A 25655-nucleotide genomic window follows, 5' to 3' on the forward strand; every position below is an offset into this window, starting at 1 on the left:
ATCCCTCCCCGCCGGGTTCTTAGACTTTGAAGAGGTGTCCTAGGGTTACAATGAGGGACACCAGGGATGCGCGCAGTTTAAGACAGATTTAATGAAAAAAGGCCAACGGCGTCTTGGGCTGCATTAGGAGGAGCGTTGCCAGCAGACCCAGAGAAGCGATTAGTCCCCTTTACTCGGCACTAGGGAGGCCACATCTGGAGCATTGTGTCCAGTTCTGGGCCCCCCACTACAGAAGGGATGTGGACGCATTGGAGAGGGGCCAGGGAAGGGCGACCAAAATGATTGGGGGGCTGGAGCACATGACCTAGAGGAGAGGCTGAGGGATTTGGGCTTGTTCAGTCTGCGAAGAGCAGAGTGAGGGGGGGTTTGAGAGCAGCCGGCAACTCCCTGAAGGGGGGATCCAAGGAGGCTGGCGAGAGGCTGTTCTCAGTGGGGGCAGAACGAGGAGCAATGGGCTCAAGTTGCAGTGGGGGGGGTCTAGGTTGGAGATTAGGAAAAACTCTTTCCCTAGGCGGGTGGGAAGCGCTGGGCTGGGCTCCCTGGGGAGGGGGTGGGATCTCCATCCCTAGGGGTGTTTAAGTCCGGGCTGGGCAGAGCCCTGGCTGGGATGAGTGAGTTGGGCTGGTCCTGCTATGGGCAGGGGCTGACGCGATGCCTCCGGAGGGCTCTGCAGCCCTGGGGTTCTAGGATGGTATGAAAAAGGTGATTCCTCCTGTCGTAGTTTTCCCGTTTCCCGCAGAAGATGCAACCTGAGTACACGGCTGTGCACGCATTCACCAGAAGGGGGGGCCACCCACCACTCGCGGTGGAGTTCGAAGACCTACACTCCTGCACCTCACACTTGACTGATTAAATGTTGCCGTCAGCTTTTAGGCCCAGATGCACACCTGGGTGCAACGTACACTGGTGCGGACGTGTGCCTGGCTCCCGGTTGCCCCCCGTTCCCACAGGGCGGGCGGGGCTGTGGGCGGCCCTGGTGCACAGCGCGGTGACAGCTCAGCACTGCCAGGGCACGGGGCGAGTGCGGGTGTGCGCTGGTGGTGAGGCACGGCGCACACGCGGATTAGCAGAGACCCGATTCCGGGAGTGCGGCACCACCAGAAAACCACAAGCCACTTCCCTTCTTCCAGCCCGACGCACCGCCCAGGGCTGTTGTCAGCCGGAACGTGATTCCCTCCCCCAAATTAGCCAGCGCTGGGTTAGTCACAGGCCTGCTCGCTCCACCTGGCTGGTGAGTCAGCAGCCAGGCAGAGACAGCGTTTTAAAAATACACCCTCCCCCTCCTGCCAGACGAGGACGAGAAGGTATTTGGTTTCCCGTTTCCCACCTGGGCTCTGCTCTTCCCCTCGGTGGGCACAGCAGGCGACACCCCCGAGGCTTTGCTCGAGCAGGGCCCAGCCCCGGAGCAGGCGTGGCCAGGAGCCAGGAGCACAGGCAGCGCCCGCTCAGAGGTAACTGCTCCGACGGGCCCCAGCGTCGGCCGCTCTCAACACCGCTCCGGCCCCGGGAGCAGTCAAGGGGCCGGGGTGACACTGCCCATTGGCATCAGCCGCTAGGATTTCTCGTGGACGCTCCCACCGGTGGCACGGCGGGAATGGGGGGAGGAACAACGAGGTCTTGGAGCATGAGCTGGCGGACGGACCGGCCCCCGTGCAAGACGGGCGCTTGGCTCTCCGAGCATGCAAACACACACGCGCGCGCGCGCGCACGCCCTCGACCGTCTTGCAGCCCAGCCCCCGCTGTCAACAGCACGCTGCCACGTGTGCAGGGTGGCCAGCCCGGGCCAGAACCCTGACCCTCCCAGAGAGCCGTGACCCCCAGCCCAGCGCGCTGCAGCCGGGCCCTCTGCTGCCTCGGTGGCAAGAGGAGCGGAAGCCCAAGGCAGGTGGGCAGTCCCAAGAGCGCCTGGCCATGACGCTAGGGACGAGGGCAGGCTCCTAATCCCGCTGGGGCCGTTTTACTCCAAACCTTTGCAGACGTGGCCGGTAAATCCTGCCCCTCCACAAGGGGCTGGAACGGGGGGCGGTCAGCTCTCCCCCCGCATTCCCTTCGGGGCTAGTCGGCCTTGCTGGCCAAGTTCTCTTTGCTCCTCTGCAGACCGGGCTGGGGTAGCTGCGGCTTTGGGCAGCGGGGCCAACTACCAGCCTAGGAAAGCGCCATTCAGTCCCGGGCTCTGCCACCGACTGGCTGGGTGACCTTGGACACGTCTCCCAGCTCCACGCCTTGAGGCACCAGCCAACTCTGCTGTCACGGGGCTACAGGGAGAGTGAGCGACCGGCTTCCTAATGGGAATCCACAACCTCCCCAGGCAATGTATTCCAGTGCGTAACCGCCCTGACAGGCAGGAAGTTTTCCCGAACGTCCAACCTCAACCTCCCTGGCTGCAGTTTCAGCCCATTGCTGCTTGTCCTGACCTCAGAGGCCACGGAGAATCATTTCTCTCCCTCCTCCTCGTGACACCCTTTTAGGGACTTGAAAACCGCCGTCACGTCCCCTCTGTCTTCTCTTTTCCAATCAAAACAAGCCCAATTCCTTCAGCCTCCCTCCTAGCTCCTGTTCTCTAGACCCTTCCTCATTCTCGTTGCTCTTCTCTGGGCCTTCTCCAATTTCTCCCCATCTTTCCTGCAATGCGGTGCCCAGAACTGGACACAAGACTCCAACTGAGGCCTGATCAGCGCAGCGCGGAGCAGAGCAGGGCAGAGCGGAAGAACGACTCCTCGTGTCTTGCTCACAACACTCCTGTTATGCAGCCAGGTCATGTTTGCTTTGTTTGCAACACAGTTGACTCATGTTCAGACTGTGGTCCACTCTGACCCTCAGATAGCGCCCTGCAAATCTCTGAATAGAATCACAGAATATCCGCTTTATATCCACAGGTACGGCGCTGGGCATCCGTGGTTCGTTTCTGCAGATACGGATGAGAATCCAAGTTTTGTATCTAGAACCTGGCCACTGCAGATCACGGCGGGTATCTGCACCTGGCCAGAGATGCGGATACCAGTTCTGTATTCACGCAGGGTGCTCCCCGAGATCCCTTTCCGCAGCGCTCCTTCCTAAGTAGCCAGTTCCCATGTCATGTGTGAGAAATGGATTTGCATTTGTCCTGATTGAATTTCACCCTATTTACCTGCGACCGTTTCTCCAGCGTGTCCAGATCAGTTTGAATCCTGACCCACCCTCCAACCCTCCCCGCTTGGGATCCTCTGCAGACTTAACAAGCGTCCTCTCTCTGCCATCAGCTAAATCACCGATGAAGATATTGAACAGGACCGGTCCCAGAACAGACCCCAGCGGAACCCGCCTCCTTCTGCCCTTCAGCTCGGCTGCGAACCGTTAACCACTCTCAGAGCGGTTCTCCAGCCAGTTCTGCACCCACCTGACAGTAGCCCCACCTAGGCTGTATTTCCCTCGTCTATTGATAAGACGGTCATGTGAGACCGAATCAAACGCCTTACTAAAGTCTAAGCATCCCACGTCCACCGCTTCCCCCTAACCCACAGACTGGCTGTCCTACGGAAGAAAGCTCTCCCACTGGTTCTTTACAAATCCACGCGGCCGTCACCTAGCACCGTGTCTCTCCTAGGAGATTGCAGACGGATTCTCTAATGGTTTGTTCCATCCTATTTCCTGGCACAGAAGTGAAGCTGAGTGGTCTGGAGTGTCCTGGGTTGTTCTTATTTCTCTAGATTTGCCTTTTCCCGTCTCCCGGGATGTCGCCCGTCTCCCATGACTGTGCAAAGATCTCGTCACGGAGCCATCGGGAGACGGGATCCTTCTGTGCCCTGGACTCTCAGGAGCTGGGCTCGGGCGGATCTCCAAGGCTCTCCGGGCGTCTAGCTCGTGCCATCGGCTCTCCGGGCTGCACGGCACAGGCAGCAGGGCGCCTGTCAGGAGCTACAAAGCACTGTGAAATCAGCCAGGGACCTCTCCATCTTTGGGCCTCACCACGCCGCAGCCAGTCACACTGAAGCGCTGGCCACCGGGAGCTGGGAATGCCGGAGGAAGGGCCGCTGTGGTGAGGACACGCGAGACCCGATGGCTGGAATGAGGATCGAATAACGAGGGGACAGAGACAGAGGCCCTGGCGCGTGTGCTCCCCCTGGCTCAATTCAAGAGCAAATCCAAATCAACAAAAGAAAGAGGTTTCTAGGCAAGGGGCCGTTAATTGGTGGAACTCACCGCCACTGGGCGGCAGCGAGGTCGAGACTTCGCAAGATGCAGAAAGGGACCGGACTTTTCCCTGTTTTGTGCTGCTACAGGTAAGGGAGCTGACGTAAAGCCTCCAGCTCCAGGCCTGAGGCCACCCTCTGCCAGGGGTGGGAAGGGAACTTTGCAGGGGTCTGAGTAGCCTCTAGCTGCTCCCACACAGCCCTTGTTCCTTCCTCCGAAGCAGCGGTGCTGCCAGTGTCAGAGGGGGGCACCGGGCGGGACAGATGGGGCGTGAGCCCTGGGCCATCCTGCGGCTCTGCTCAGCTGTGGGCACTCGGGTGCTGGCGTATGGGCCCTGGTCAGCAGCAGCCAAAGGGAAGGCACCCAGCAGGCAGCCCCTGGCATCTCCTCCTTGCCCGGCCATGTGCTGGCTCCTGTGGACCAGTCTCCGAGCCAGCGCTTGGGTGCTCTCCAGGACGCACAGCCCACCTGCCCAGTTACCTGCCTCATGTCTGGCGCGGGCGGCTGGGCCAGGCCAATGGGCCATCCAGCCCAGCATCTCGGAGCCAGCCAGGGGACTTCACACAGGACACTCCCGTCAGCCGTGGATGGGAGCAGCAGAAACCGCAGCGTGCGCCTGCGCCCCCCCCCCCCCGTCTCCTGGGGGCTCCAGTCGTGCCCCAGCCCACGAGGAGCCTCAGGAGCCGTTCCCCGAGCCTCACGGCCGTGCCGCTACACACAGAGCGGGCGTGTGCACATCTCCAGGCACCAGCTGAGCACACGTGGTGCCACCCAGCCCACGCCAGCGACCAGCAGAGCCTGAGCCTGGCCTGCATCGGCCCCGGGCATCCTGAGCCCGGGCAGGGCCATGCTGTGCTGCCAGGGGAGGGCCAGGCTGGAGGGACGGCCCCCTTGCCAGCCTCACAGAGAGGGGCCCCGTCGAGCAGCGAGGATCTCGCCGGCACGGGACAGAGCCCCCGGGTCCCGCCCAGCCGCTGAGCGCAGGGCAGCTGCCGCCGGCTGCTCTGGGACAGGCGATTACAGTGTGGATCCCGGGCGGTTGCGGAGCCGGTGCTGCGCCCGAGGCCGCCTGCCCACGTGGGATCAACAGCCCCGTGCCGCGGGAGGGGCGCCCAGCTGCGCTAGGGGATCGGGCCGCGCTGAAGCGGGGAGGGAGGCAGCCGGGGAAACGCCTCGCAGGGACCAGCGCTGGAGGGCGGCCGTGCACTGAGGAACCAGCACGAAGGCAGCCCCTGGCGCCTGGCGGGATCCGCTCCCCGGAGCCAGCTCTCAGGGATGTCAAAGTGGAAAGCCCCCCCGGATCACCAGTGTGTGGCTGGCACCTCCCCCCTCACTGCTTAGGCCCGGCGGCTGCTGCAAGCAGAGACACAGCCGCTCACCCCGGGCTGGGCGCGCCGGAGCGGAGCGGAGACGGGTGGACAGGCAGCCCTTGCAGGATTAGAAATCTCTCCTGGTGCCGGAGCAGCGGACGCTCGCCCCGAGACATTAACCCCGCCGGGCGAAGGGCTGGCCGTGCCCTGCAGACCGCGCCGCGAGCCCCTCGGTGCCCATCCGACAGCGGCCAAACAGGTCCGGGCGCGGGCCTGGAGTCATCTGCGATTCAGAGACTCCGAGAGGAGCAGCCACACCCCGGGTGTGTCCAGACTCCATGCCTCCGTCGACGGAGGCATGTAGATTAGCCAGCTCGGAAGAGGGAAATGAAGCCGCGATTAAAATAATCGCGGCTTCATTTAAATTTAAATGGCTGCCCCGATCTGCCGATCAGCTGTTTGTCGGCAGATCGGGGCAGTCTGGACGCGACGCGCCGACAAAGAAGCCTTTCTTCATCGACACAGGTAAGCCTCGTGAAACCAGGTTTACCTGTGTCGATGAAGAAAGGCTTCTTTGTCGGGGCATCGCGTCCAGACTCTCCCGATCTGCCGACAAACAGCTGATCGGCAGATCGGGGCAGCCATTTAAATTTAAATGAAGCCGCGATTATTTTAATCGCGGCTTCATTTCCCTCTTCCGATCTGGCTAATCTACATGCCTCCGTCGACGGAGGCATGGAGTCTGGACACAGCCCCCGACTCGCCCCCCTGCCCCGCCAGGCAGCCCAGCCCTGAGACAGCTCCCGGGGGGGTTGCTGGCTGGGGGAAGAAGCGAGGAGGCGAGGTGAGGAGCAGGGGGCGGGCACCGATGGGGCCCCAGCAGGTCAGGCCCGGAGGGACATGCCATTGGTGCGGGCAAGGCCCATCCCTAGCGGGCACCGGCAGAGCCTTGGCCCAGGACGCTCTGGCCAAGCGGAGCACCCTCAGCACGAGGGCTAATGAGACGCTCGCCAGGGCGGCTCCCTTCGGTGCCAAGCCCCAGGGCCTTACTGCTCCAGGCAGGCCGCACGTGGCCAGCGGGCCGTACTCACACGCCGAGCCAACCCGCCACGTGGCAAGGCTGCAGTGAGCAGGGTCCAGTCGCTTTCGCGGCACGGGACGTCGGACGAGACTCCAATCCCACGCCCTGGGCGTTACGGCCCCGCCCGCCCCGTGGCACGAGCCGGGCTGGGACGATGCCCGGAGCCGCACGTGCCGGGTGGCGCCCTGCTCCCCAGAGCTGGCTGCAGCCGGTGCCGGGCAAGCGAGCTGGGATCCTGGGGACGGCCGGCTCCGCGGAAACGCACCATCTCCTGCACCGGGGGGGAAGCCGGCAGCGTCGCTAACATAATTAAACCAGGCACCTTGTCGAAACGAGGCTGCTCACTCGCACAGAGCGGGAGAGCGCAGGGAGGGGAGGGGAGGGGCGGCCACGCTCCAGAACTCTGCCAGCGCAGGCGGCGTGCAGGCACCGAGCTCGCTGGCTGGGCTGCCCCGACATGCAGCAGCCCTGCGGGGGTCTGCCGCCGCCAGGCCCTGGCCCCAAGCGACCGGTGCGGGCGCACAAAAGCGACGCGGTGGGAGCCAGCGCTTGGGCCGGCCTGTCAGATCTAGGGCGGGCGGCCGGGCCCCTCTCCGCGCCCTCGCCCGTCCCCAGAGACGGGCTCACACCACAGCGCCTGGGCCCCCCGGCCCCACCCCGGCCAGCGCCGAGTGACCTGACAGAGGGCGGGGCGGGGAGGGAGCACAGGGGCCAAACGTCCTGACTGAGCCGGAGAACGCAGCGCCCGCGCCAGGCCCGCCCCAGCCGAGGGAGTCCACCCGCCCCATTGCACCAGCGGGATGCCAGGGCGGCCAAGTCCCTGCTCCCGAGCCTGGTCCCTGCTCAAGCCCCTCCCATCCCCCGGCGCCACGAGCCGCTCGGCAACAGCTGGGGTGGGCAACGCCAGCCAGGCCCCGGCCCCGAGGGCGAGGGCGCGGTCCTGGGGCGCAGGGGGCTAGCGGTCAGCTCCTGGCGGGCGGGCTGGCAGGTCACCGCTCCCGTCCTGCGGGGCCCCAGCGTCACCGGCAGGGCCACCCTGTCGCACGGTTTAACCTCCATGCCCGCAGCCTTGGCAGGCGCCGGCAGCCTCGTGGGCGGCTTCCCCCGGGGCCCTGCTGCTGAAGCCAGACGGCTCCCCAGCGCTTAGCGGAGGAGCCCAGGGCGGCTGGCCCGGCAGAACTCTCACGGGGCCCTCGGGACGGACGGAGCCCCGCCGAGCCGGGCCAGGCGGTGCCGGTGCCGAGGGAGCTGCCTCCGTGCTCAGTCCGCGCCAGAGCCGCCCTCCAGCCAATCGCCAACTCCAGCCCTGACCCCGTTCTAAAATTACCGGTTGACACCAGCAGCTGGCAGGCAAGCGGCCCAGAAATCCATATCCATCAGCAGCCAGGGGCCGGCGGGCCTCTCCAGCTCGCAGATTGCTGCAGCATTTCAGAGGCCGGGCCGGGCCCCGCGCGCAGACACAGCGGCTTTGCACTTAATTAATTAATAACTCGCTAGGAGTGCCGGGGGAGGGGAGATGGGCAGCGCGCGTCCCTCTCCGCTAGCCGACAGCAGTAGTAGGCTGTTTTCTTACAGTGGCTAATGGGGGAGGGGGCTGTGGGGCACAGGGCGCCAGCGGGGCACAGCCGGGGCGTCACTTCCCGGCCCACGACTGGCTGGGGAGGGGGCAGCCGGGGGAGCGGAGAGGGGGCCGGGGGCGGCCGGGGGAGCAGGGAGGGGGCCGGCCGAGGGGGCTGCTCGGGGAGCAGAGCCCAACCTGCCTGGAGCTGCTAGCGGTGGCCGCACGGGGCAGCCCAGGCGGACCCAGCCCTGCCCCCTCGCCCTGGCCCTGCGGGCTCTGCCAAGGCCCCCCAAGGGCACTGCTGGCCAGGCCAGGGTGGGGTCTGCAGGGCGCAGGCGGCAGCACCGTGGGGGCAGGGTGTCATTAAGGACGTGCTGCCCGGTGAAGGTTTCCCAGTGGCAGGATGCAGGCTGGCTGGGGCCCGGCCTGGGCCACAAGGCCAGACGGACAGACGGACGGACACGCCTGAGCCAACCTGGCCACAGGCTCTGCCCCGCCCACGGGCTGGCCCACGTGGATCCCAGCTGCCTCGGGGGGGCGGGGGGATGCCTGCGCCAAGCGGGGCTGGAACAGGGTCGAGGGCTCTGGATGGCGCCAGAGGAGGGATCCCACGCGACCCTCGGCAGTGCTCGGGGGCCAAGGGAACTACCCGCCACTAGAGCCACCCCGCCACTGCCCAAGCTGTCCCTGCCCTCCAGCTCTGCGGTCCCGGCTGCTCGCTGGCAGCAGCCCCCGGAACGAGCCCCCTGGCCCGGCAGCGATGCTCCGCCCTGACCTATGCAGAGAATCCCGCCCGGCGCCCAATCTCAGGCTCCCGCCCCCCACAGGGCCCCGGCGTGGGGCACAGCCTCTAGCTCTCGCAGTAAGAGCGGGCTGGCCCCCCGGCACGTGGCCAGCGGCTGTGCAGCCCCGCAGGCGTGGCAGGCAGGCAGGGCCCGGGGCGGGCAGGGGCTGGGCCCAGTGGGGTTTCGCCGGGGCGGAGGCCACTCTGTGCTCAACCAGCCGTGAAAGCCGCGAGCCACGGGGCAGCCGCTGCAGAGTGGAGCAGGAACCAGCACGTGCGCTCGGCCCTGCCTGCCCCGGGGCCCTGCGCCCCCCAGACGGGACCCAACCAGGCCGGACGCCCCAGCACCCGGCGAGGCTCCGGGCACGTCCCCCTGCTCCTGCCCTCCGGCTGGAGGGCCCTTTGCGTGGGATTTAGGGCCTCCCCGTAGCAGGCCCCGTTGCTGCTGCCAGCCCCACAGGAGCACGGCGGCGACTTGCACCCAGGCAGGGCCGGGGGGAGGGGAGATCCCCGAGGCCCACGGGAGCGGCATGTGGGCGCCTCCCGGGCACAGCTCCTGGCGCAGCAACGGCCGCACGAGGCTGGGGATTCGGAGCGTGGCAGCAGCCCCGGGGCCCACGCGAGGCCACGGCCCATCACGCTGGGCGCTGCTCCCCCCCACCCGCCTGCTGAGGCCGGCTGCGCCAGGGGGTCACGCGGGGTGGCCTCGCGCTCCTGAGCAGGGGCCGTGTTCCACCCCAGAGGTGGCTGCAGAAACCCCCGTGCCCAGGGAAGGTGGATACGGGACACGTCACGTCCCCTCGTTAGTGACAGCCTGCTAATCCCCCGCCCCCTCAGCCGCTAATCGCCGAACCCCGGCCGGGCGCGGAACCCCCCTGCCGAGCTGTCTGCGGAGCGAGCAGAGCAGGGGGCTCGGAGCAGCGCGAAGGCAGGGCCGGGCCGGCGTCTCCCCCGTCCGATAACCGGGCGGCTCAGAGCGGCCCCGGCGCCCGCAGTCCCGGCCCGAGCGCCACCAAGTGTCCTGCTGGGGCTAGAGCCGCCCGGCACGGCACCCAGGACGGCTCCGGCGGGGCCAAGGCCCAGCACGCACCTGGAGCACCAAGCCCGGAGCGAAGGGGGGCAGGCCTGATGATGGCGGGGGCATTGCCCAGGTGATACAAAAGGGCTGGAGGAGCGGCAGGGGCACACTCCGGGCGGCTCGAGGGTGCGGGCTCCGCGGCGGGGAGAGGGGATTTAGCACCATCGCGGCGCGAGCAGAAACCCTGGGACCTTGGCAATCACTGCGCCTTTCCCCTCCTGAAATCAGGAATCACCGAGCGAGCCAGCGCGCTGGTGCGACGCACAAGTCCCAGTCAGGCCCGTTGCACGAGTTAGTGAATTTTAATATCAAGAGACCTTAATGAGAGCACATTACAGCCGGGGAGAGGCAACGCAAGGAGACAGATCCCTGCAGACGCGCCGCGCTCCTCAGAGCCTGCAGCCAGCCGGAGAAACGGCCTTTCCCTTCTCCGCGGATCCGTCAGCGCCCGGCTGGCACCCCCCAGCACGCCCCCCCCAGCGCGCCCCCCCAGTGCCTGGCTGGCACCCCCCAGCGTCCCCCCCCAGTGCCCAGCTGGCACCCCCCAGTGCCCGGCTGCCACCCCCCCTGCGCGCCCCCCCAGTGCCCGGCTGGCACCCCCCCTGCGCGCCCCCCCAGTGCCCGGCTGGCACCCCCCAGCGTGCCCCCCCAGTGCCCGGCTGCCACCCCCCCTGCGCGCCCCCCCAGCGCCCGGCTGGCACCCCCCAGCGTGCCCCCCCCAGTGCCCAGCTGGCACCCCCCCAGTGCCCGGCTGGCACCCCCCAGTGCGCCCCCCCAGTGCCCAGCTGGCACCCTCCAGTGCGCCCCCAGCGCCCGGCTGGCACATCCCCCCCCCCAAGCGCCTGGCCGGCCAGCCCCTCCCCCCCCAGAGTCTCTGCAGAGCAGCACAGGGCAGTAGGGCCTCACCCAGCAACCAGTGACTGCCCAGCCAGCGCGGACCCAGGGCCCCACGTCACACAGTCCCTGCCCCCAGCCCCTCCAGTGCCCTCGGAGGAGCCCAGGCAGGCCCCAAGCCCAGCCCGTCCATGGCGGAGCTAGCGCAGCGCTCTGGAAAGGGCCCCGCTTGCAACGTCCCCTCGCCCCGGCCCACTGCCCCAGCCTCCACTTCCCCCTCGTCTAGGCGGCTGTAAAGCCGTGGGCGGCGCGGAGCCCGGCCCCCAAGGACGTCGCCTGCCGCTGCCTGCTCTGCGGAGACCGAGCCCCACCGGCGACGCGCTTTCCTTGGGAGGCTGTTCCACAGGCCAGCCAGGCCGCCCCTCACACCGGGGGGCTGCCCCGGGGCTTCTACCGGCTCCCCTCTGCCTCCTGCCCTACACAGCTCCGCCCCCCGGTCCCTACACAGCTCCGCTCTCCCGCCCCGCCCCTACACAGCTCCGCCCCCCGGTCCCTACACAGCTCCGCTCTCCGCCCCCCCCCCCCGGTCCCTACACAGCTCCGCCCCCCGGTCCCTACACAGCTCCGCTCTCCCTCCCCCGCCCCTACACAGCTCCGCCCCCCGGTCCCTACACAGCTCCGCTCTCCCCCCCGCCCCCCGGTCCCTACACAGCAGCGCAGCTCGGAGCCAGCTCGCTGGAAGGAGCCGCCCGTCTCTACCGTGGGTTCCAGCGACCTCCGAAGCGGCAGTGCCACAGCAGGGGATCATGCCGGGCCGGAGAGACTCACCAAGCGGAGCCGGGCCCCGAGACACGCAGCCAGGGCCACAGGGTAACGTGGTGGCGGCGGAGGGCTGACGGCAGCAGTGTCTCGAAGCCGGCTGGCTCCATGCAGCGGGCGTGTAAGCCGCAGTTAAGGGGAATTGGGTTGACAGGTCTCGAGATAAGCGGCTCTTAAGCCAAGGCAGCGCGGACGGGTGGGAGTCGAAACACAGGGCCGGGATGCAAAACGGAGACCTGAATATTCCTGGCCTGACGCTCCGAGCCCTTGGAGGGGAGGGCGACGAATGAATAGAGCAGAGCGCGCAGCGGAGGGGGAGGCGCGGCCGCCGCACAGCGACACCTGGCCGGCAACCCGTGCCGGCAACCTGCCCCGGCCTCCGAGCGACCGCGCCTATCCCCACCCACGACGCGCTAAGGGCTGGAGCCCCCCTCGCCAGCCCCGGAGCAGGGCGGGGGCCTGTGTCACGTTACTGGATCTGGAGGGGAGCAGCCAGATCACTGATGCACCCATAGGTGGGGGTGTTGGCCCCAAGAATGGTATAGAAGGGGCCATGTGGGGTGTTGAATAGAAGCTCACTGTCTGCTGATCCTGTCTACGCTATTGATGTGAGTGGATAATGTCTGTGTGTGTAGGTAGGAATCTGTATCTGTGTGGAAACTGAACATTTCTCTGAATGTGGTTGAGCATTGGGCGGAGCCCGGCCTATGGACATGCTAATTAGCGAGGCCCTGTGGGACAATGGCTCTCAATGGGCCAAGGACACACCTAAAGCAGGAGGGCGGACACCTAAGAGCTGCAGCAGAGAGAGGCTGACGGCCAGGTGACCTGCTGCGGCCAAGGAGAGGCCAGGAAGGATGTGTAAATAGGCCATGTGGGGGACTCCATTTTGTTCTCAGCTCAGCACTTCATCCCAGAGGCAGCAGTGCAGGGATTGAAGAGCCCGGAAGACCTGTGAACCCATCCTGATCCTAGGATGCGCAACAAGAACTTTTAAACCAGCAGCTGTAACATCTCTGCTAGAGCCTGCATCGAGAACTGGGAGATTCGGTGCATGTAACGTACTGTACTTTAATAACCTTACTCTCAGGCTTTTCTTTCTTGTGTTAATAAACCTTTAGTTGTTAGATGCTAAAGGATTGGCCCAGCGTGATTTGTGGGTAAGGTCCAAAGGGTAAATTGACCAGGGATCTGTGGCTGGTTTCTTGGAACCGGACAGAACTTGTTCGGGGTAGGTGGGATTGGGCGTTAGGACCCCCCACCGGTGTATGAGGCCCGGGGCCATCTGGGGCACGGATATTGCTGGGGTGTCGGAGGGGTTTTGCTCGGGAGGCTTCAGGCAGGCAGCTGAAGCGCTCTGTGAGACTGGTTTGTGGCCTGTTTGGAGAGGTCACCAGTCTGGGGGCTGTAAGGAGCCCCGGATTTGAGCAATTCGCCCTGAGCGGCGCCCTCAGCTGTGCCCAGACACGGCCCGGTCCGTCACAGCCTGCCCCTCCTCCGGACCGTTCGGCTCGCCCAGGGCTCGGGAGCAGCTGCGAGGGGAAGGGCATAAGCAGCACTCGACAATCTATTGAATCTACTCGCCTGTGGCGCCCTGTTCACCGGCAGGCAGGCAGGGCCGGAAGCCCCCGGGTCAGGAGGGGCCTGAGGCCCAGGCAAAGTCCCCTCTCCCAGGTGGGCTATGCTGGGCACCCTGCCGCCCACAAGAGCGGGCAGCTCCCTGCCATGCCCAGGCCTCGCCAGCGTGCTGGCACCCGGCCCCTGGGGCACAGCAGGAGCAGGGGGAGCCGGGCTGGGTCTCGCCGAGCCGCTGTGAGCCAAGGGGTGGGCTGAGAACAAAATGGCATCGACCGCATGGCCTCTTTATACCCCCTTCCTGGCCTCTTCTTGTATGCAGCAGGTCACCTGGTCAGAGGCCAATCTCTGTGTTCCCTGCTGGCTGCTCTCAGGTGACAGCCCCCATTCTTTGGGTGTGTCTTTGGCCCATCAAGGGCCATTGTCCCACAGGGCCTGGCTACTCAGCCTGTCCATAGCCATGCTTAACCACATTCACAGAAATATTCAGCTTCCACACAGATTACAGATCTACACACACAGACATTCTACACTCACATAAATAGCGTACACAGGATCAGCAAACAATAATCTCCCATTCAGTACCCCACATAGCTCCCTTTTATACCCATTTCTGGAGCCAACACCCCCACCTAGAGGTGCAGCAGCGATCTGGCTGCTCCCCTCCAATTCGGTAATGTGACACTGCCACACCGGGCGCGCAGCGGGACCTTAACCAGGGAGCTGGCTCGGCCGGGCCGGGCTCCTCGGACGGAGCTGTGTGCTGCCCCCCTTCGAGGTGCCCGTCCGGCCTGGGTCATGCGGGCATTTGCAGCCCTCTGCCAAGCGTCCGGCCCGGCCAGCCCGGCAGGCACAGTGCCAGCGTGGGGCCCTGAGCAGCACCCTGCCACACCGCAGACCTGAGCACCAGGGCCGTGCGCACCCCAAACGCAGACGCGGCTCCTGGAGCCGGTTACCAAGGGAGCGGGGGCAGCAGGGCCGGTCTGCCCCTTCAGCCTGGGAGCCCGCCCAGCCAACGGCTGTGACTCGTTGGCAGGGGGCACAGCCCCAGGAGCTGCCGACAGGGCCCCTCCAATCCCAGCGCTGGCTCCCTCTGCTAGAAATGGTCCCTCACCCTGCGCCGCCAGCAAGGCCACAACACCACAACCCGCTCCCGCCGCGCCATCGCCGCCACCGAAGCACGCTCCACGGCACCGGCAGGAGGGCTCTGCCACACAGAACCGCGATGCCCCAGGCAGCAAGCGGCTCAGCAAGCCCTGACGCGAGTCCCGTGCCCACCTGGGCCCACCGGCGCCGCTTGGCCTTCCTGCCCACTGGCCTCAGGGCCACCGCCTCTCGCAAGCCAGAGCCCGAAGGCAGCACACGCCTGGGGGAGGGGACGGGGGCACGGGCCCTACCTCGCGCTGCAGCACCAGCTCCTTGGTGAAGACGGTGGCCTCTTCGCTGAAGGGCTCTCCCTCCTGGACCAGGCCGGGCAGGTTCCGTGCACCCCGGGGACACTCGATGCCTGGGAGGGGGCGATAAAACACCTTGGTTAAGAGACAAGGGGCGGCCTGGGGCGCGGGAGGGGCTGGCTGCTGCGGCATGGAGCTGCCCGGGTCTCGGCCTCACCAGAGCCAGGGATCAGAACATCAGAACGGCCGGACTGGGTCAGACCAAGGGTCCATCTAGCCCAGTATCCTGTCTACCGACAGTGGCCAGCACCAAGTGCCCCAGAGGGGGTGGACCGAAGACAATGATCAAGCGATTTGTCTCCTGCCATCCCTCTCCAGCCTCTGACAAACAGAGGCCAGGGACACCATTTTATCCCCTGGCTAGTAGCCTTTTATGGACCTAACCTCCAGGAAATTATCCAGCTTCTCTTTAAACTCTGTTCTAGTCCTAGCCTTCACAGCCTCCTCTGGCAAGGAGTTCCACAGGTTGACTACACGCTGTGTGAAGAAGAACTTTCTTTTATTAGTTTTAAACCTGCTCCCCATTAATTTCATTTGGTGTCCTCTAGTTGTTATATTATGGGAACTAATGAAGAACTTTTCTTTATTCACCCTCTCCACACCACTCAGGATTTTATAGACCTCGATCATATTCCCCCCTCAGGGTATGTCTACACTACCCCGCTAGTTCGAACTAGGAGGGTAATGTAGGCATACCGCACTTGCAAATGAAACCCGGGATTTGAATTTCCCGGACTTCATTTGCATAAGTGGGGAGCCGCCATTTTTAAAACTAGGCCAGCCGGTGTAACAAGGTGTAACGAGGTGTACCGGTAGTCCGGAATGGGAAGCCTAGTCCGAACTACCTAGTTCGTGCCCCGTGTAGCCGCGCTGCTCGGGGTTCAAACCAGCGGGGATTTAAAAATGGCGGCTCCCCGCTTATGCAAATGAAGCCCGGGAAATTCAAATCCCGGGCTTCATTTGCAAGTTCAGTATGCCTACATTACCCTCCTAGTTCGAACTAGCGGGGTAGTGTAGACAGACCCCCAGTCTCCTCTTTTCCAAGCTGAAAAGTCCCAGTCGCTTTAATCTCTCCTCAGATGGGATCTGTTCCAAACCCCTCAGTATTTTAGTTGCCCTTTTCTGAACCTTTTCTAACGCCTAAATATCTTTTTTGAGGTGAGGAGACCACAGCAAGGAACATGTCTTCTGGGGCTGCACCCCCCTCTCCTCCGACAGGCAGTCTGGGACGCAGGAGACCTAGGTTCTAGTCTGGCTCCATCACCTATTAGGGGGCCTGGGATGCCCCGTGTCTCAGTTTCCCCTCTAGCCTGGGCTCAGTCAAAGGAAACAAGCCCCAGGCCTCCCCTTCAGCTGCTCCCCTGGGACGACCGGCTTGTCTGCCAGGGCCTGGATCTCGCTGCACTGAGCCAGGCCCCTCAGCTTCCCTGGCCAGGAAGCTGCACCCGAGGGCAGATTTTCAAGCGCCCGAGCCCGGCACAGCTGTGTCAGCGCTGCCCCTCGCGAGAAATCCCTGGTGGTTTGAGCCACGGCCCACGGAGCCTACCCGAGTCTCTGCAGCCACTGCGGGGACTTGCGAGCAGGGCCAACGGGCCCAGGGCACCCCCAAGGGCTCAGGGGACCTGCCTATGGAGGAGGGAGGAGCCCAGATGCTGCGGTGATGGGCACCGTGGAGGCCCTGCAGGAGCAGACAGCTGAGCGCCCGCTGAGGGGAGCGGGTGGGCAGAGAATGCTCTGAGCATGAATTAGCCCCTGCGCTCTGGTGTCGGGGGGGCAGAGACGCCAACGCTACCTGGGGGCGCAGGAGGCCATGCCAGAGAGACGGCAGAGAGAGGGGGGGGAAACTGAGTCACAGAGCGGCGATCTCGGATCACCAGTGAGCGGAAAAGGTCGGCCCTGCACATCGCCAGGCCCGCCGAGGCTCTCGCTGCAGGGCGCCCTGTGGTGACAGAACCGCTCCTCTCCACGCAGCCACGTTCCCACGAGTCCCCTGGCGCCGGGGCGGTAGCGAAGGGGAAGCGTCTGCCTGGCCCCGAGCACCAGACGGCAACAGGCGCAAGTGACCCCGCTGGCCTGTAGGGCTGCCAGATACTTTCACAAGAAATACTGAACACGGCGGGAAACATTGGTTGAGAAAAAAAATAATTGACATGTCCGGTATTTTGGGGTTTTTACTGGACAGAGGCCGCAAATCCGGACTGTCCGAGCCAATCCCGGACACCTGGCAGCCCTATTGCCTGGCCAGAGAACATCTCTGGCTCCAGGGCGGCCTCCCCTCCGCCCCGCGCCGGAGGCAGCTCCGCCTTTCACGCCTGGCTGCCCGGGGGGAGCAAGAGCAGCAGGACCAGGCAGAGTCCCGCGACCTGTCTCCGGCAATGGCGACCAGGCAGGCTGCATGGCTGGGCCGGGTACGTGTACATGCCTCTGCCGGAGCCAGAAGGGCAGGCCAGGGCGCAGCTCCTCTCAGTCTGGCTCTGCCTCGCCCCCAGTCACACCCCCAGGAGCAATCCTCCCGCTGGGGGGCCGCCGCGGGAGTCCCATGGCGTCCACGAGCCCAGGGCAGCAGCCTGCCCCCCGCCGAGCACACCCGGCCTCCTGCTCAGGGCTGGGGACGGACGAGCCCCCGTCCCCGCGCCGACCCGAGCGCCGGTCGCCCGGCTCAGCGAAGCAATTCCACCCCCGCCCTGCCAGGAGAGGCCGGCTCAGCCCATCAGTCCTGCCCCGGTGATGGACGGCGCTGCCTGGCAGCCGGGCTCGTGTGGGGGTGATGGGTTATGACGAATGGCGGCACCTGGAGCAGTGACGGGGGAGGGCGACGGAGTTCACGCGCGCGAAGCCCTGGCGTCAGCAGGCGCGCAGAGCATAAATCTGCGAGGCGCCCGAGGCCGGGGAGACCGACGGCCAGAGCCGGGGGATCGCTGAGGCGCGCGGCCGCGGCTCGCACCCGGCCCAGCACTGCCGAGGCATCCGGCCATCGCCGGGTGGGGGGGCTCCGGCCGAGCAGGCGGCCCCACCCCGGCGGGACAAGCCAGCTCGCTGGGATGCCGGGCTGTAAAACCCGCCTGCAACAGCCAGAAGCAGGCAGGGTCGGGAACGCTGGGGCCCACCCCGCGCCGAGCAGCGGCCCCTCTCAAGGGCCCCGGGGACAGGCAGAGCCTGAGAACATGGGGACAAGGGGGCGCAGCCGCGCCGTGGGCCGAGCAAGGGCTTTTTGGCCAGGGAGCCGCGCCCCCAGGAGGGCTGGACCCAGGGGGGAGGGCGAGAGACGAGGCGGCGGCAGAGCCGTTAGGGCATCGGGGAGGGGCCCCACAGCTCCATTCAGCCCGCCGGGCCCAGTGACGCGCGTTGGGCAGGCGGGAGCCCAGCAGGACGAGGCCGCGCCGGGAACAGGGCCCCAGGTGGGGAAGAACGTGGCCCCGGCCGAGCCGGCTGCCGGGGCCGCACGCAAGAGCCACGCCCAGCACCCGCCGGCCTCAGCCCCACTGCCCGAGCAGCGCCCCCCCGCCTGGCACGCGCCCCTCTGGCGCCGGCTCCTGGCCCCGCTCCCAGCACAAAGAGCATCTGAGGAAAGGGGAATAAATCAGGGAAAGTGCTTTGTGCAGCACCCGCTCCCGGCACTGCCACGTAGCCACGGCCGGGGGAGGGGCTGGCGTGGAGGTGGCTCAGAGGTCTGAGGGGTAGTGTGAGGGGGCTCTGGGCGGGGGCAGAGCGGGGGGACAGGGCGCTCCGCAGGGAGGGCAATGGGGGCTCCGCCCTCCCCCAGCTCCGTACCAGGAGGCGGCTCGCTGCCCTCGGACCCGCCCCGCCGCAGAGCACAGCGGCTCAGGCCGCACTCGGCTCTCGCTCCCTGCGGGAAAGGGCCCAGCAACCCGCGTCCCCGCCCGAATCTCGGGGGCGAGTCAGCCGCTCGCCCCACCGGCCGGTTCCCCAGCGCCCGCGGAGGCCTCGAGTCGGGGGGGCCCCGCGGGGGCAGCTGGAGCCGTTGTGGGGGGGCGAGGCGCAGAGCGAGCTGAGAGCTCAGGCAGGGCCCGGCTCCCCAAGGTGCTGGGTGGCCGCCGGCCTGACCTCCAGCAACGCTCCTGCCTCAGCCCTGGGGCCGGCCTGCTCCCCGGCTTCGGCCGCTCCGCAAGGAAGCCTGCGGGTGTGGGAGCCGGAGGGTCGGGGCCCGGCGACTGGAAGGAGCAGGCGGCGACCGAGGCTGCCGGGGAGCCTGCCCCACGGCACAGCCCAGAACCGACAGGAGCCCCCGGCCCGGCGCTCGGCTGGCGGAGCCCACGCCAATTCCCATCTCTTCCCTTCGACGCCCCCACCCGTGGGCGCCAGGCCGGCCGCAGCCGCCTCGCGGGGCCCCTGGGCGAAGGTGGGGGCCAGGCCCAGCACGGCGGGCAGGGGCGGAGAGCTGCGCAGGCATTTTTAGAAACCGCTGATTAATCCCGAGCGGCTGCAGACAGATGTGGCGCTTCCTGTCCTCCCCCTGCTCCGCCGCTCTCCCCTGGGCGGGCTGGGGGGGATCAATCAAACCCAGGGCAAGCGCAGCCGGGCCCACGCCGGCCCCAGCGGGTGCCTGGGGTCCTGCCGCCCTGCCTGACGGGGGCGTGGCTGGCGTCAGACACGTCAGGGCGCCCCGCCTCGGCTCCCGCCCGCGCACGAGGGGCTCCGGGAAGCTGGAGCAGGGGGAGGAGCCGGAGGGCTGCTCTGTGCGTGGCAGCTCCCCTCCGCCTCCCTGCCAGCGTGGCCCGTGACGGAGTCTGCTCGAGGCAGTTCCCCACCTCGCTCAGCCGCCGGGCCCTGCTGGCCAGGGGGCCCAGAGCACAAGGCCCAGCTCAGAATGTGGGTCAGCCGCAAGGTCGGCTCCACTGCGGGTGCCTGCACGTGGGCCCCAAGATTTGGAGCCCCCCAAGCACCAGCACAGAGGGGGGTGCCAGCGCTGCCCAACACCCGAGGGGACACCTACCCCTCCTTCCCTGCCAGCCCAGCTTCCCACACAGCTCCAGCGCCACCCCGCCCCTGGCTCCCCGACAGCTCCAGCGCCGCCCCGCCCCTGGCTCCCCGACAGCTCCAGCGCCGCCCCGCCCCTGGCTCCCCCACAGCTCCAGCGCCACCCCGCCCCTGGCTCCCCGACAGCTCCAGCGCCGCCCCGCCCCTGGCTCCCCCACAGCTCCAGCGCCACCCCGCCCCTCCCTCCCCCACAGCTCCAGCGCCGACCCGCCCCTCGCTTCCCGCCCCTCGCTCCCAGGCCCAGCCTCCAGGAGGAGTCCGGGGCAGGGGGGCTGGCCAGAGAGACCCTGCTGGAACCAGTGTGCCCGGTGCAACTGCTCAAGCCTCCTGCCCCAGCCGGCTTTCCCCTGGTCCTTGGGCAGCCAGGTCTGCCCAGCTGCCGCCTCCCCATCTGCTTCCTTCAGGCTGCGGGAGCAGGACGGGGCAAGTAGCTGGCCAGGCGGCTGTGTCCAAGGGAGGAGGGCTTGCGGCTGACACTGCCCCCCATGGCTCCCAGCCTGTGCCGCCAGGCTCCGGCGCGCCGAGGGGAGACGCACCAGCACAGGCGAGCAGGCCGGGGTGAGCCAGGCAGCGAGCCAGGCCAGGCGAACAGATGGGCCCCGCTTGGCAGCTTTATGCTGAACCCAGAGCAAGCAGGAATTTGCTTTTTGCTGCACATTTCCCTCCCGTCGGCCCGGAGCAGACGCACGAGCCAAGCTCTCTGGTGCGCTCAGCTCCGCAGGGCTGCAGCCGCTCCGGGCCTCGCCCGCCGGCGCACGGCAGGGAAGGGTCGCGGGGCCCTGGATTGCGAGGTCTCACCCCCCTGCTCCGCGGCAGCGAAATTACAGAGCAAAGCCAATAGGCTGGCAGGCTTGCAAACGGCCAGGCTCCCTGGCCAGCGAGGAAGAGGAACCGGGAGGCCGGGAACGGGCTCTAGGAGCGGCGAGCTACAAACAGAAGGGACTTTCCAAAGTGGCTGGAGCCGTGAACCCGGCAGAGGAGAAGCGCCGCTCCCGCCTCCGAGCCGCGCTCCGCCCGAGGGACGGGAACTAGCCCCCGGGGGAGCGCCCGGTGCAGAAACCCCGCCCGGCCCCCTGGAGCCTTCCCGCTGCCCTGGGGAAGCGGCAGCCGGCAGCTCGCCGTGCACGGGGCCGGTTTCTCAAAGCGCGCCCGGCGCTCGAGCAGCCCCGAAACGCGCCCTCTGCCACGCGGGAGGGGAGGGCCAATCGCCGCCCCGAGAAGTGCAGGGCCCGGCGCCGGGAGGGCAGAGGGGCGACGCGGTTCACGGTACAGCAGCGTTTGGCTGCTGGCGCCCCCCCCCGGGACAACTCTGCCACAAAACAGCTGTACTTGGGCCGGGCAGACTGCGCTTAGGCAAGCCAGTGACCCTCGTGGGAAGCCCCCCACCCTGCGAGCCCAGCCCCGGCCACCCCGAGCCTGGCTTGCCTGCACTCCCACGCCCGCAACCCCTCCTGCCCGGCCTGCGGCACCTCTCTGGGAGGCACCCGGGCCAGGAGGCGCGGGGCCGGCCCCACGAACTGGCTCAGGCTGCGCCCGCAAAGCGCGCTCCGTGTGGCGAGGAGCCAGGGGACAGACGCGCGGCGTGGCCGGGGCGAAGCAGCTCCCAGCCCGGCTGGGGAGAGGAGCCGCTTGCAGGGGTGGGGGGCTCAGGCCTGAGATCTGGGACACCAAGGCCCGAGGGAGCCGGCTGCCTCCGCACTGCCGGGGGCATGGGAGCACTGGAGGGGACGGTGCCGCCTCCTGGGCCCCCCAGACACCCTGGCAAGTCGCCCTGCCTCAGACGTCCCTGGTGCCCAGCCAGGGCCTGCAGCTCCGCCCGGGCACCCATGGTTCCGGAGCCGACCCCCGCCCTGTGAGCAAGCGGAGGGCGTGGGCTGCCACGTGGCGGGTCCTTCCCCTCGCAGTGGGAGGCACCAGGAAAGGCGAGTTCGCCTCTTCCTGCCGACCCCTCCCACGGGCCTGGCGTGGGCCCCGGAGCGCCCTCCCGCCCGCCCACGAGCACCGCGTCCCCCTCTCAGGCGGAGAGCCGCGGGCAGGGAAGAGCGGCCAGTCTCCAGCGCAACCCCCTGCCCTGCCGCAGCGACGCTTCAGAGCCGGCTGGCTTCACCCGCAGCCCAACCCAGCGACTGCAGCCCCGGTTAGAGCCAGGCCGCGGCTTGGCAGAGCGCCGCCGGGCAGGGCTCACTCGGGCACGCGCGCCCATCGCCGGGGGAGGGGCTCACCGAGCGGCACAGCGCCAGTGAGACACGGCGGGTGCGTTCAGGAGCGCCACTCGCCTCTCATGGGCACAGCTCCCTGCTCCAGCAAAGCCCCGCGGCGGGCCGGGCGCGTTTCCGCCTGCGCCGCGAGGGGAGGGGAGAGGGCCCCCACGGCCTGGCCGCTCGGCGCTACTCTTGGCCGGGGGCTCCAGCCCCTTTAGAAACACAGAAGCCGCCCGAGGGAGGACAGCAGCAGCTTGTCTGCCCGTCAGCGCCGGAGCCACCCGGTCCTACGGCCAAGGCTCTGCGGCCAGACCTGAAATCCCGCTGCGCCTCCCCGGGCTGGAAAGTGGGTGCGGGGAGCCCCCCAGCGCCAGCAGCGACCTGCTCTGGGGGAGGGGCCGGGCGCCAAGGCAGGGGGGTCACAGCCCCCAATGGGCACGGTGGGGGCTCCAGCCGGCGCAGCGTCCCGTGGAGGGGGGGCCAGAGCGGGGCCCTGCGGGAGGCAGTCCGGTTCCTCGTGGTGACCAGGCTTTCACCCAGAGCTGGGGGGCGAGCACAGCAAAGCTGCCCCAAGCTGTGGGGCGAGGGGGGTGGGGCAGGGCCCCACAGCCCCTCTGTGCCTCTCCCGGGCTCCTCTCCACGCCAGAGGGGGGCAGTGAGCGGAGCCCAGCCTGGGAAAGGCAGGAGCTGCTCCGCCAGCAGCCCCGCCCTGCAGTAAGGGACTTGGCCAGCTCCCCCGGCCAGGCCTGGCCCGGTTCCCCGCGGCCCTCGCGCCTCCCGCACTGCGGCGCGGTGGCTGGCGCTTGCTTCCTCGTGCAGGCAGCAGCCTCCCGGCGTTGGCACGAAGCCGGCCAGCACGCAGTCGTGACGGGCGCTTGGCTGCTGAGCAGAGCCAGCGTGGGAGCGAGCGGATTTTTAACAGCGTCCCTACAAAAATAGCAGCTGCAGGGAAGGGAGACCAGGCGGCAGCAGCAACCCACTTCCCAAGCAGACCTGCGGGCGCCTGCTCAGAAGGCAGAGTCTGGACTCACGGGCTTGAAAGAGGCGAGCCACGTACAGCAGAGGCAACTCACTCCCGGGGAAACCACCTCACGGGGCCCCCAAGGAGATCGCGGCCTGTGTGCCGTGTGCTGCATGGACACCGAGTAAGCCACGGCTGGGAGGGGAAACTGAGGCACAACGGAGCTGTGACCTGACACAGGATCAGGAGGGCTGGGTTCTTTCCAAACCAGCTGGACTCCATCTGGTGTCCTAGCCGTGGGGACACGCTGACCCTCGGACGTCAGCCCAGCCCCGCGCCCTCCTGCTTTCAGCGCCTGGGCACTGCCAGGCCCTGCTCCAAGGGAAATCGGAGACGCGACACAGGAGCCGAGGCGCCAATCCCGCTGGGAGCCTGCACGTGGAGGGGTCGGCCCCGGGCCCCTGGGCCCGGCTGTGGACAGCTCTGGGCAGCGGAGGCTGGAGGGACTCGGCCAGAGGGTTTCTCTTGGGCCCGGAGAGCTGAGCAAAGGGGCAAGTGGAGGGAGAGGGGCCGCGGCAGGAAGAGCCGGGGCAGGACTGTCCAGGCGGCGGTGCAGGCAGAGCACCGTGGCATGGCCTCCGTGGCCAGGAGGGGCTGCAACCCGCCGTGCGAATTCGGCCATGGGCCCAGCCCAGCCGCACGGGGGGCAGGCAGGCTAAGCACGGCACTCAGGGCCTGCAGCGAGCTGGCCCGTCCCAGCACTGACACCCAGGCTGGCCAAGCCCCAGGGTGCCAGACGAGGGCCGTGCCCTGCAAGCCCAGCCGGCACAGGCGGGTTGTGGGGGGGGCTCAGGGCCTGTTGTGTGCCCACCTGCCCAGAGACCTGGCCTTCCTCGCTCCCCTGGGGCAGGGCACTTCCCATGGGCAGCAACCGCAGAGCAGCCCTGCCCAGGAGCCGGCCTTGGCCTTGCGCGGGGGGAGACGGGGACGCTCGGCTGGAGGGAGCCAGAGAAAAGCAGCAGCCTGTAGCGACTGGGGTGTTAATATCGATCCACGCCATTAACCGGTTGTGACGTAGTGGGGGTACCTGGCTGGTTTCTATGCGGCTGGCTCTGGGGTAACCCCCACTGGCTGCCATGGGTACCACGGCCCAGCAAAACAGGATGAGTCACTATGCAAAGGGATCTCTCCACTGGTCTGACCACTAACCCCCATGGAGAGGAACAAAGGCAGGTGGATGCTGCCCTGGCTGGGGGCAGGGCTGGAGGAGAGTTGGTGAGTTCCTGGCTGGAAAGCAGGGGAGAAAGAGCTGGGGAGGGGGCTGGGACTCCCCTATCTCAAGGGGGCACTGAGGCCTCTTAGCCCCAGTTCCTGTAACCAGATTACATCTGTGCTGTGCTGTATCCTGGAGGAGCAATAAACCACCTCTATTCCACCGGCTGGTGAAGTCTGTTTGTGCCATTTCGGGGTGCAGGAGACGGGGGACCCCCAACGTGCCGTCACACCGGTCACCAATCACACTGGTACCAGCTAACGGGGTCACCGCCGGCGGGCGCAGGGCAGGGTCTCACCAGGGCAGGCAGAGCGGGGTCTCACCAGGGCGGGGGTCTCACCAGGGCAGGCAGAGCGGGGTCTCACCAGGGCAGGGGTCTCACCAGGGCGGGGGTCTCACCAGGACAGGCAGGGCGGGGGGTCTCACCAGGACGGGGGTCTCACCAGGGCGGGCAGGGCGGGGTCTCACCAGGGCGGGGTTCTCACCAGGGCGGGGGTCTCACCAGGACAGGCAGGGCGGGGGTCTCACCAGGGCGGGGTTCTCACCAGGGCGGGGGTCTCACCAGGACAGGCAGGGCGGGGGTCTCACCAGGGCGGGGGTCTCACCAGGACAGGCAGGGCGGGGGTCTCACCAGGGCGGGGTCTCACCAGGACAGGCAGGGCGGGGGTCTCACCAGGGCGGGGGTCTCACCAGGGCGGGCAGGGCGGGGGTCTCACCAGGGCGGGGGTCTCACCAGGGCGGGCAGGGCGGGGGTCTCACCAGGGCGGGGTTTTCACCAGGGCGGGGGTCTCACCAGGACAGGCAGGGCGGGGGTCTCACCAGGGCGGGGTTCTCACCAGGGCGGGCAGGGCAGGGGTCTCACCAGGACAGGCAGGGTGGGGGTCTCACCAGGGCGGGGTTCTCACCAGGGCGGGCAGGGCAGGGGTCTCACCAGGGCAGGCAGGGCGGGGGTCTCACCAGGGCGGGGGTCTCACCAGGGCAGGCAGGGCAGGGGTCTCACCAGGGCGGGGGTCTCACCAGGACAGGCAGGGCGGGGTGTCTCACCAGGGCGGGGGTCTCACCAGGGCAGGCAGGGCGGGGGTCTCACCAGGGCGGGGGTCTCACCAGGGCAGGCAGGGCGGGGGTCTCACCAGGGCAGGTAGGGCGGGGGTCTCACCAGGGCGGGGGTCTCACCAGGGCAGGCAGGGCGGGGTCTCACCAGGGCGGGGTCTCACCAGGGCGGGGGTCTCACCAGGACAGGCAGGGCGGGGGTCTCACTAGGGCGGGGGTCTCACCAGGGCGGGGGTCTTACCAGGACAGGCAGGGCGGGGGTCTCACCACGGCGGGGGTCTCACCAGGGCAGGCAGGGCGGGGTCTCACCAGGGCGGGGTCTCACCAGGACAGGCAGGGCGGGGGTCTCACCAGGGCGGGGGTCTCACCAGGGCGGGGGTCTCACCAGGGCGGGCAGGGCGGGGGTCTCACTAGGGCGGGGGTCTCACCAGGGCAGGGTCTCACCAGGGCAGGCAGGGCGGGGCTGCTGCGGCGCGGTACAGCTGTGACGGCGCGTCAGGGAGCCC

General features: G+C 67.6%; 1 protein-coding gene across 1 annotated transcript in view; it reads right to left on the reverse strand.

The window, feature by feature from the left end:
- The window catches only part of SND1 (staphylococcal nuclease and tudor domain containing 1), a gene marked incomplete at its 5' end in the record, with an annotated part of 277106 nt that overhangs the window by 43305 nt on the left and 208146 nt on the right, over nucleotides 1-25655 (reverse strand). Inside the window, one exon of the mRNA XM_089777623.1 lies at nucleotides 14610-14719. Coding sequence (XP_089633749.1) covers nucleotides 14610-14719 — 110 coding nt within the window. The remainder of the gene's footprint in view (nucleotides 1-14609; nucleotides 14720-25655) is intronic.

This window comes from Pelodiscus sinensis, chromosome 1 (assembly GCF_052426305.1).
Source record: "Pelodiscus sinensis isolate ZL-2025 chromosome 1, ASM5242630v1, whole genome shotgun sequence".
In the NCBI taxonomy this organism is placed as follows: domain Eukaryota; kingdom Metazoa; phylum Chordata; order Testudines; family Trionychidae; genus Pelodiscus; species Pelodiscus sinensis.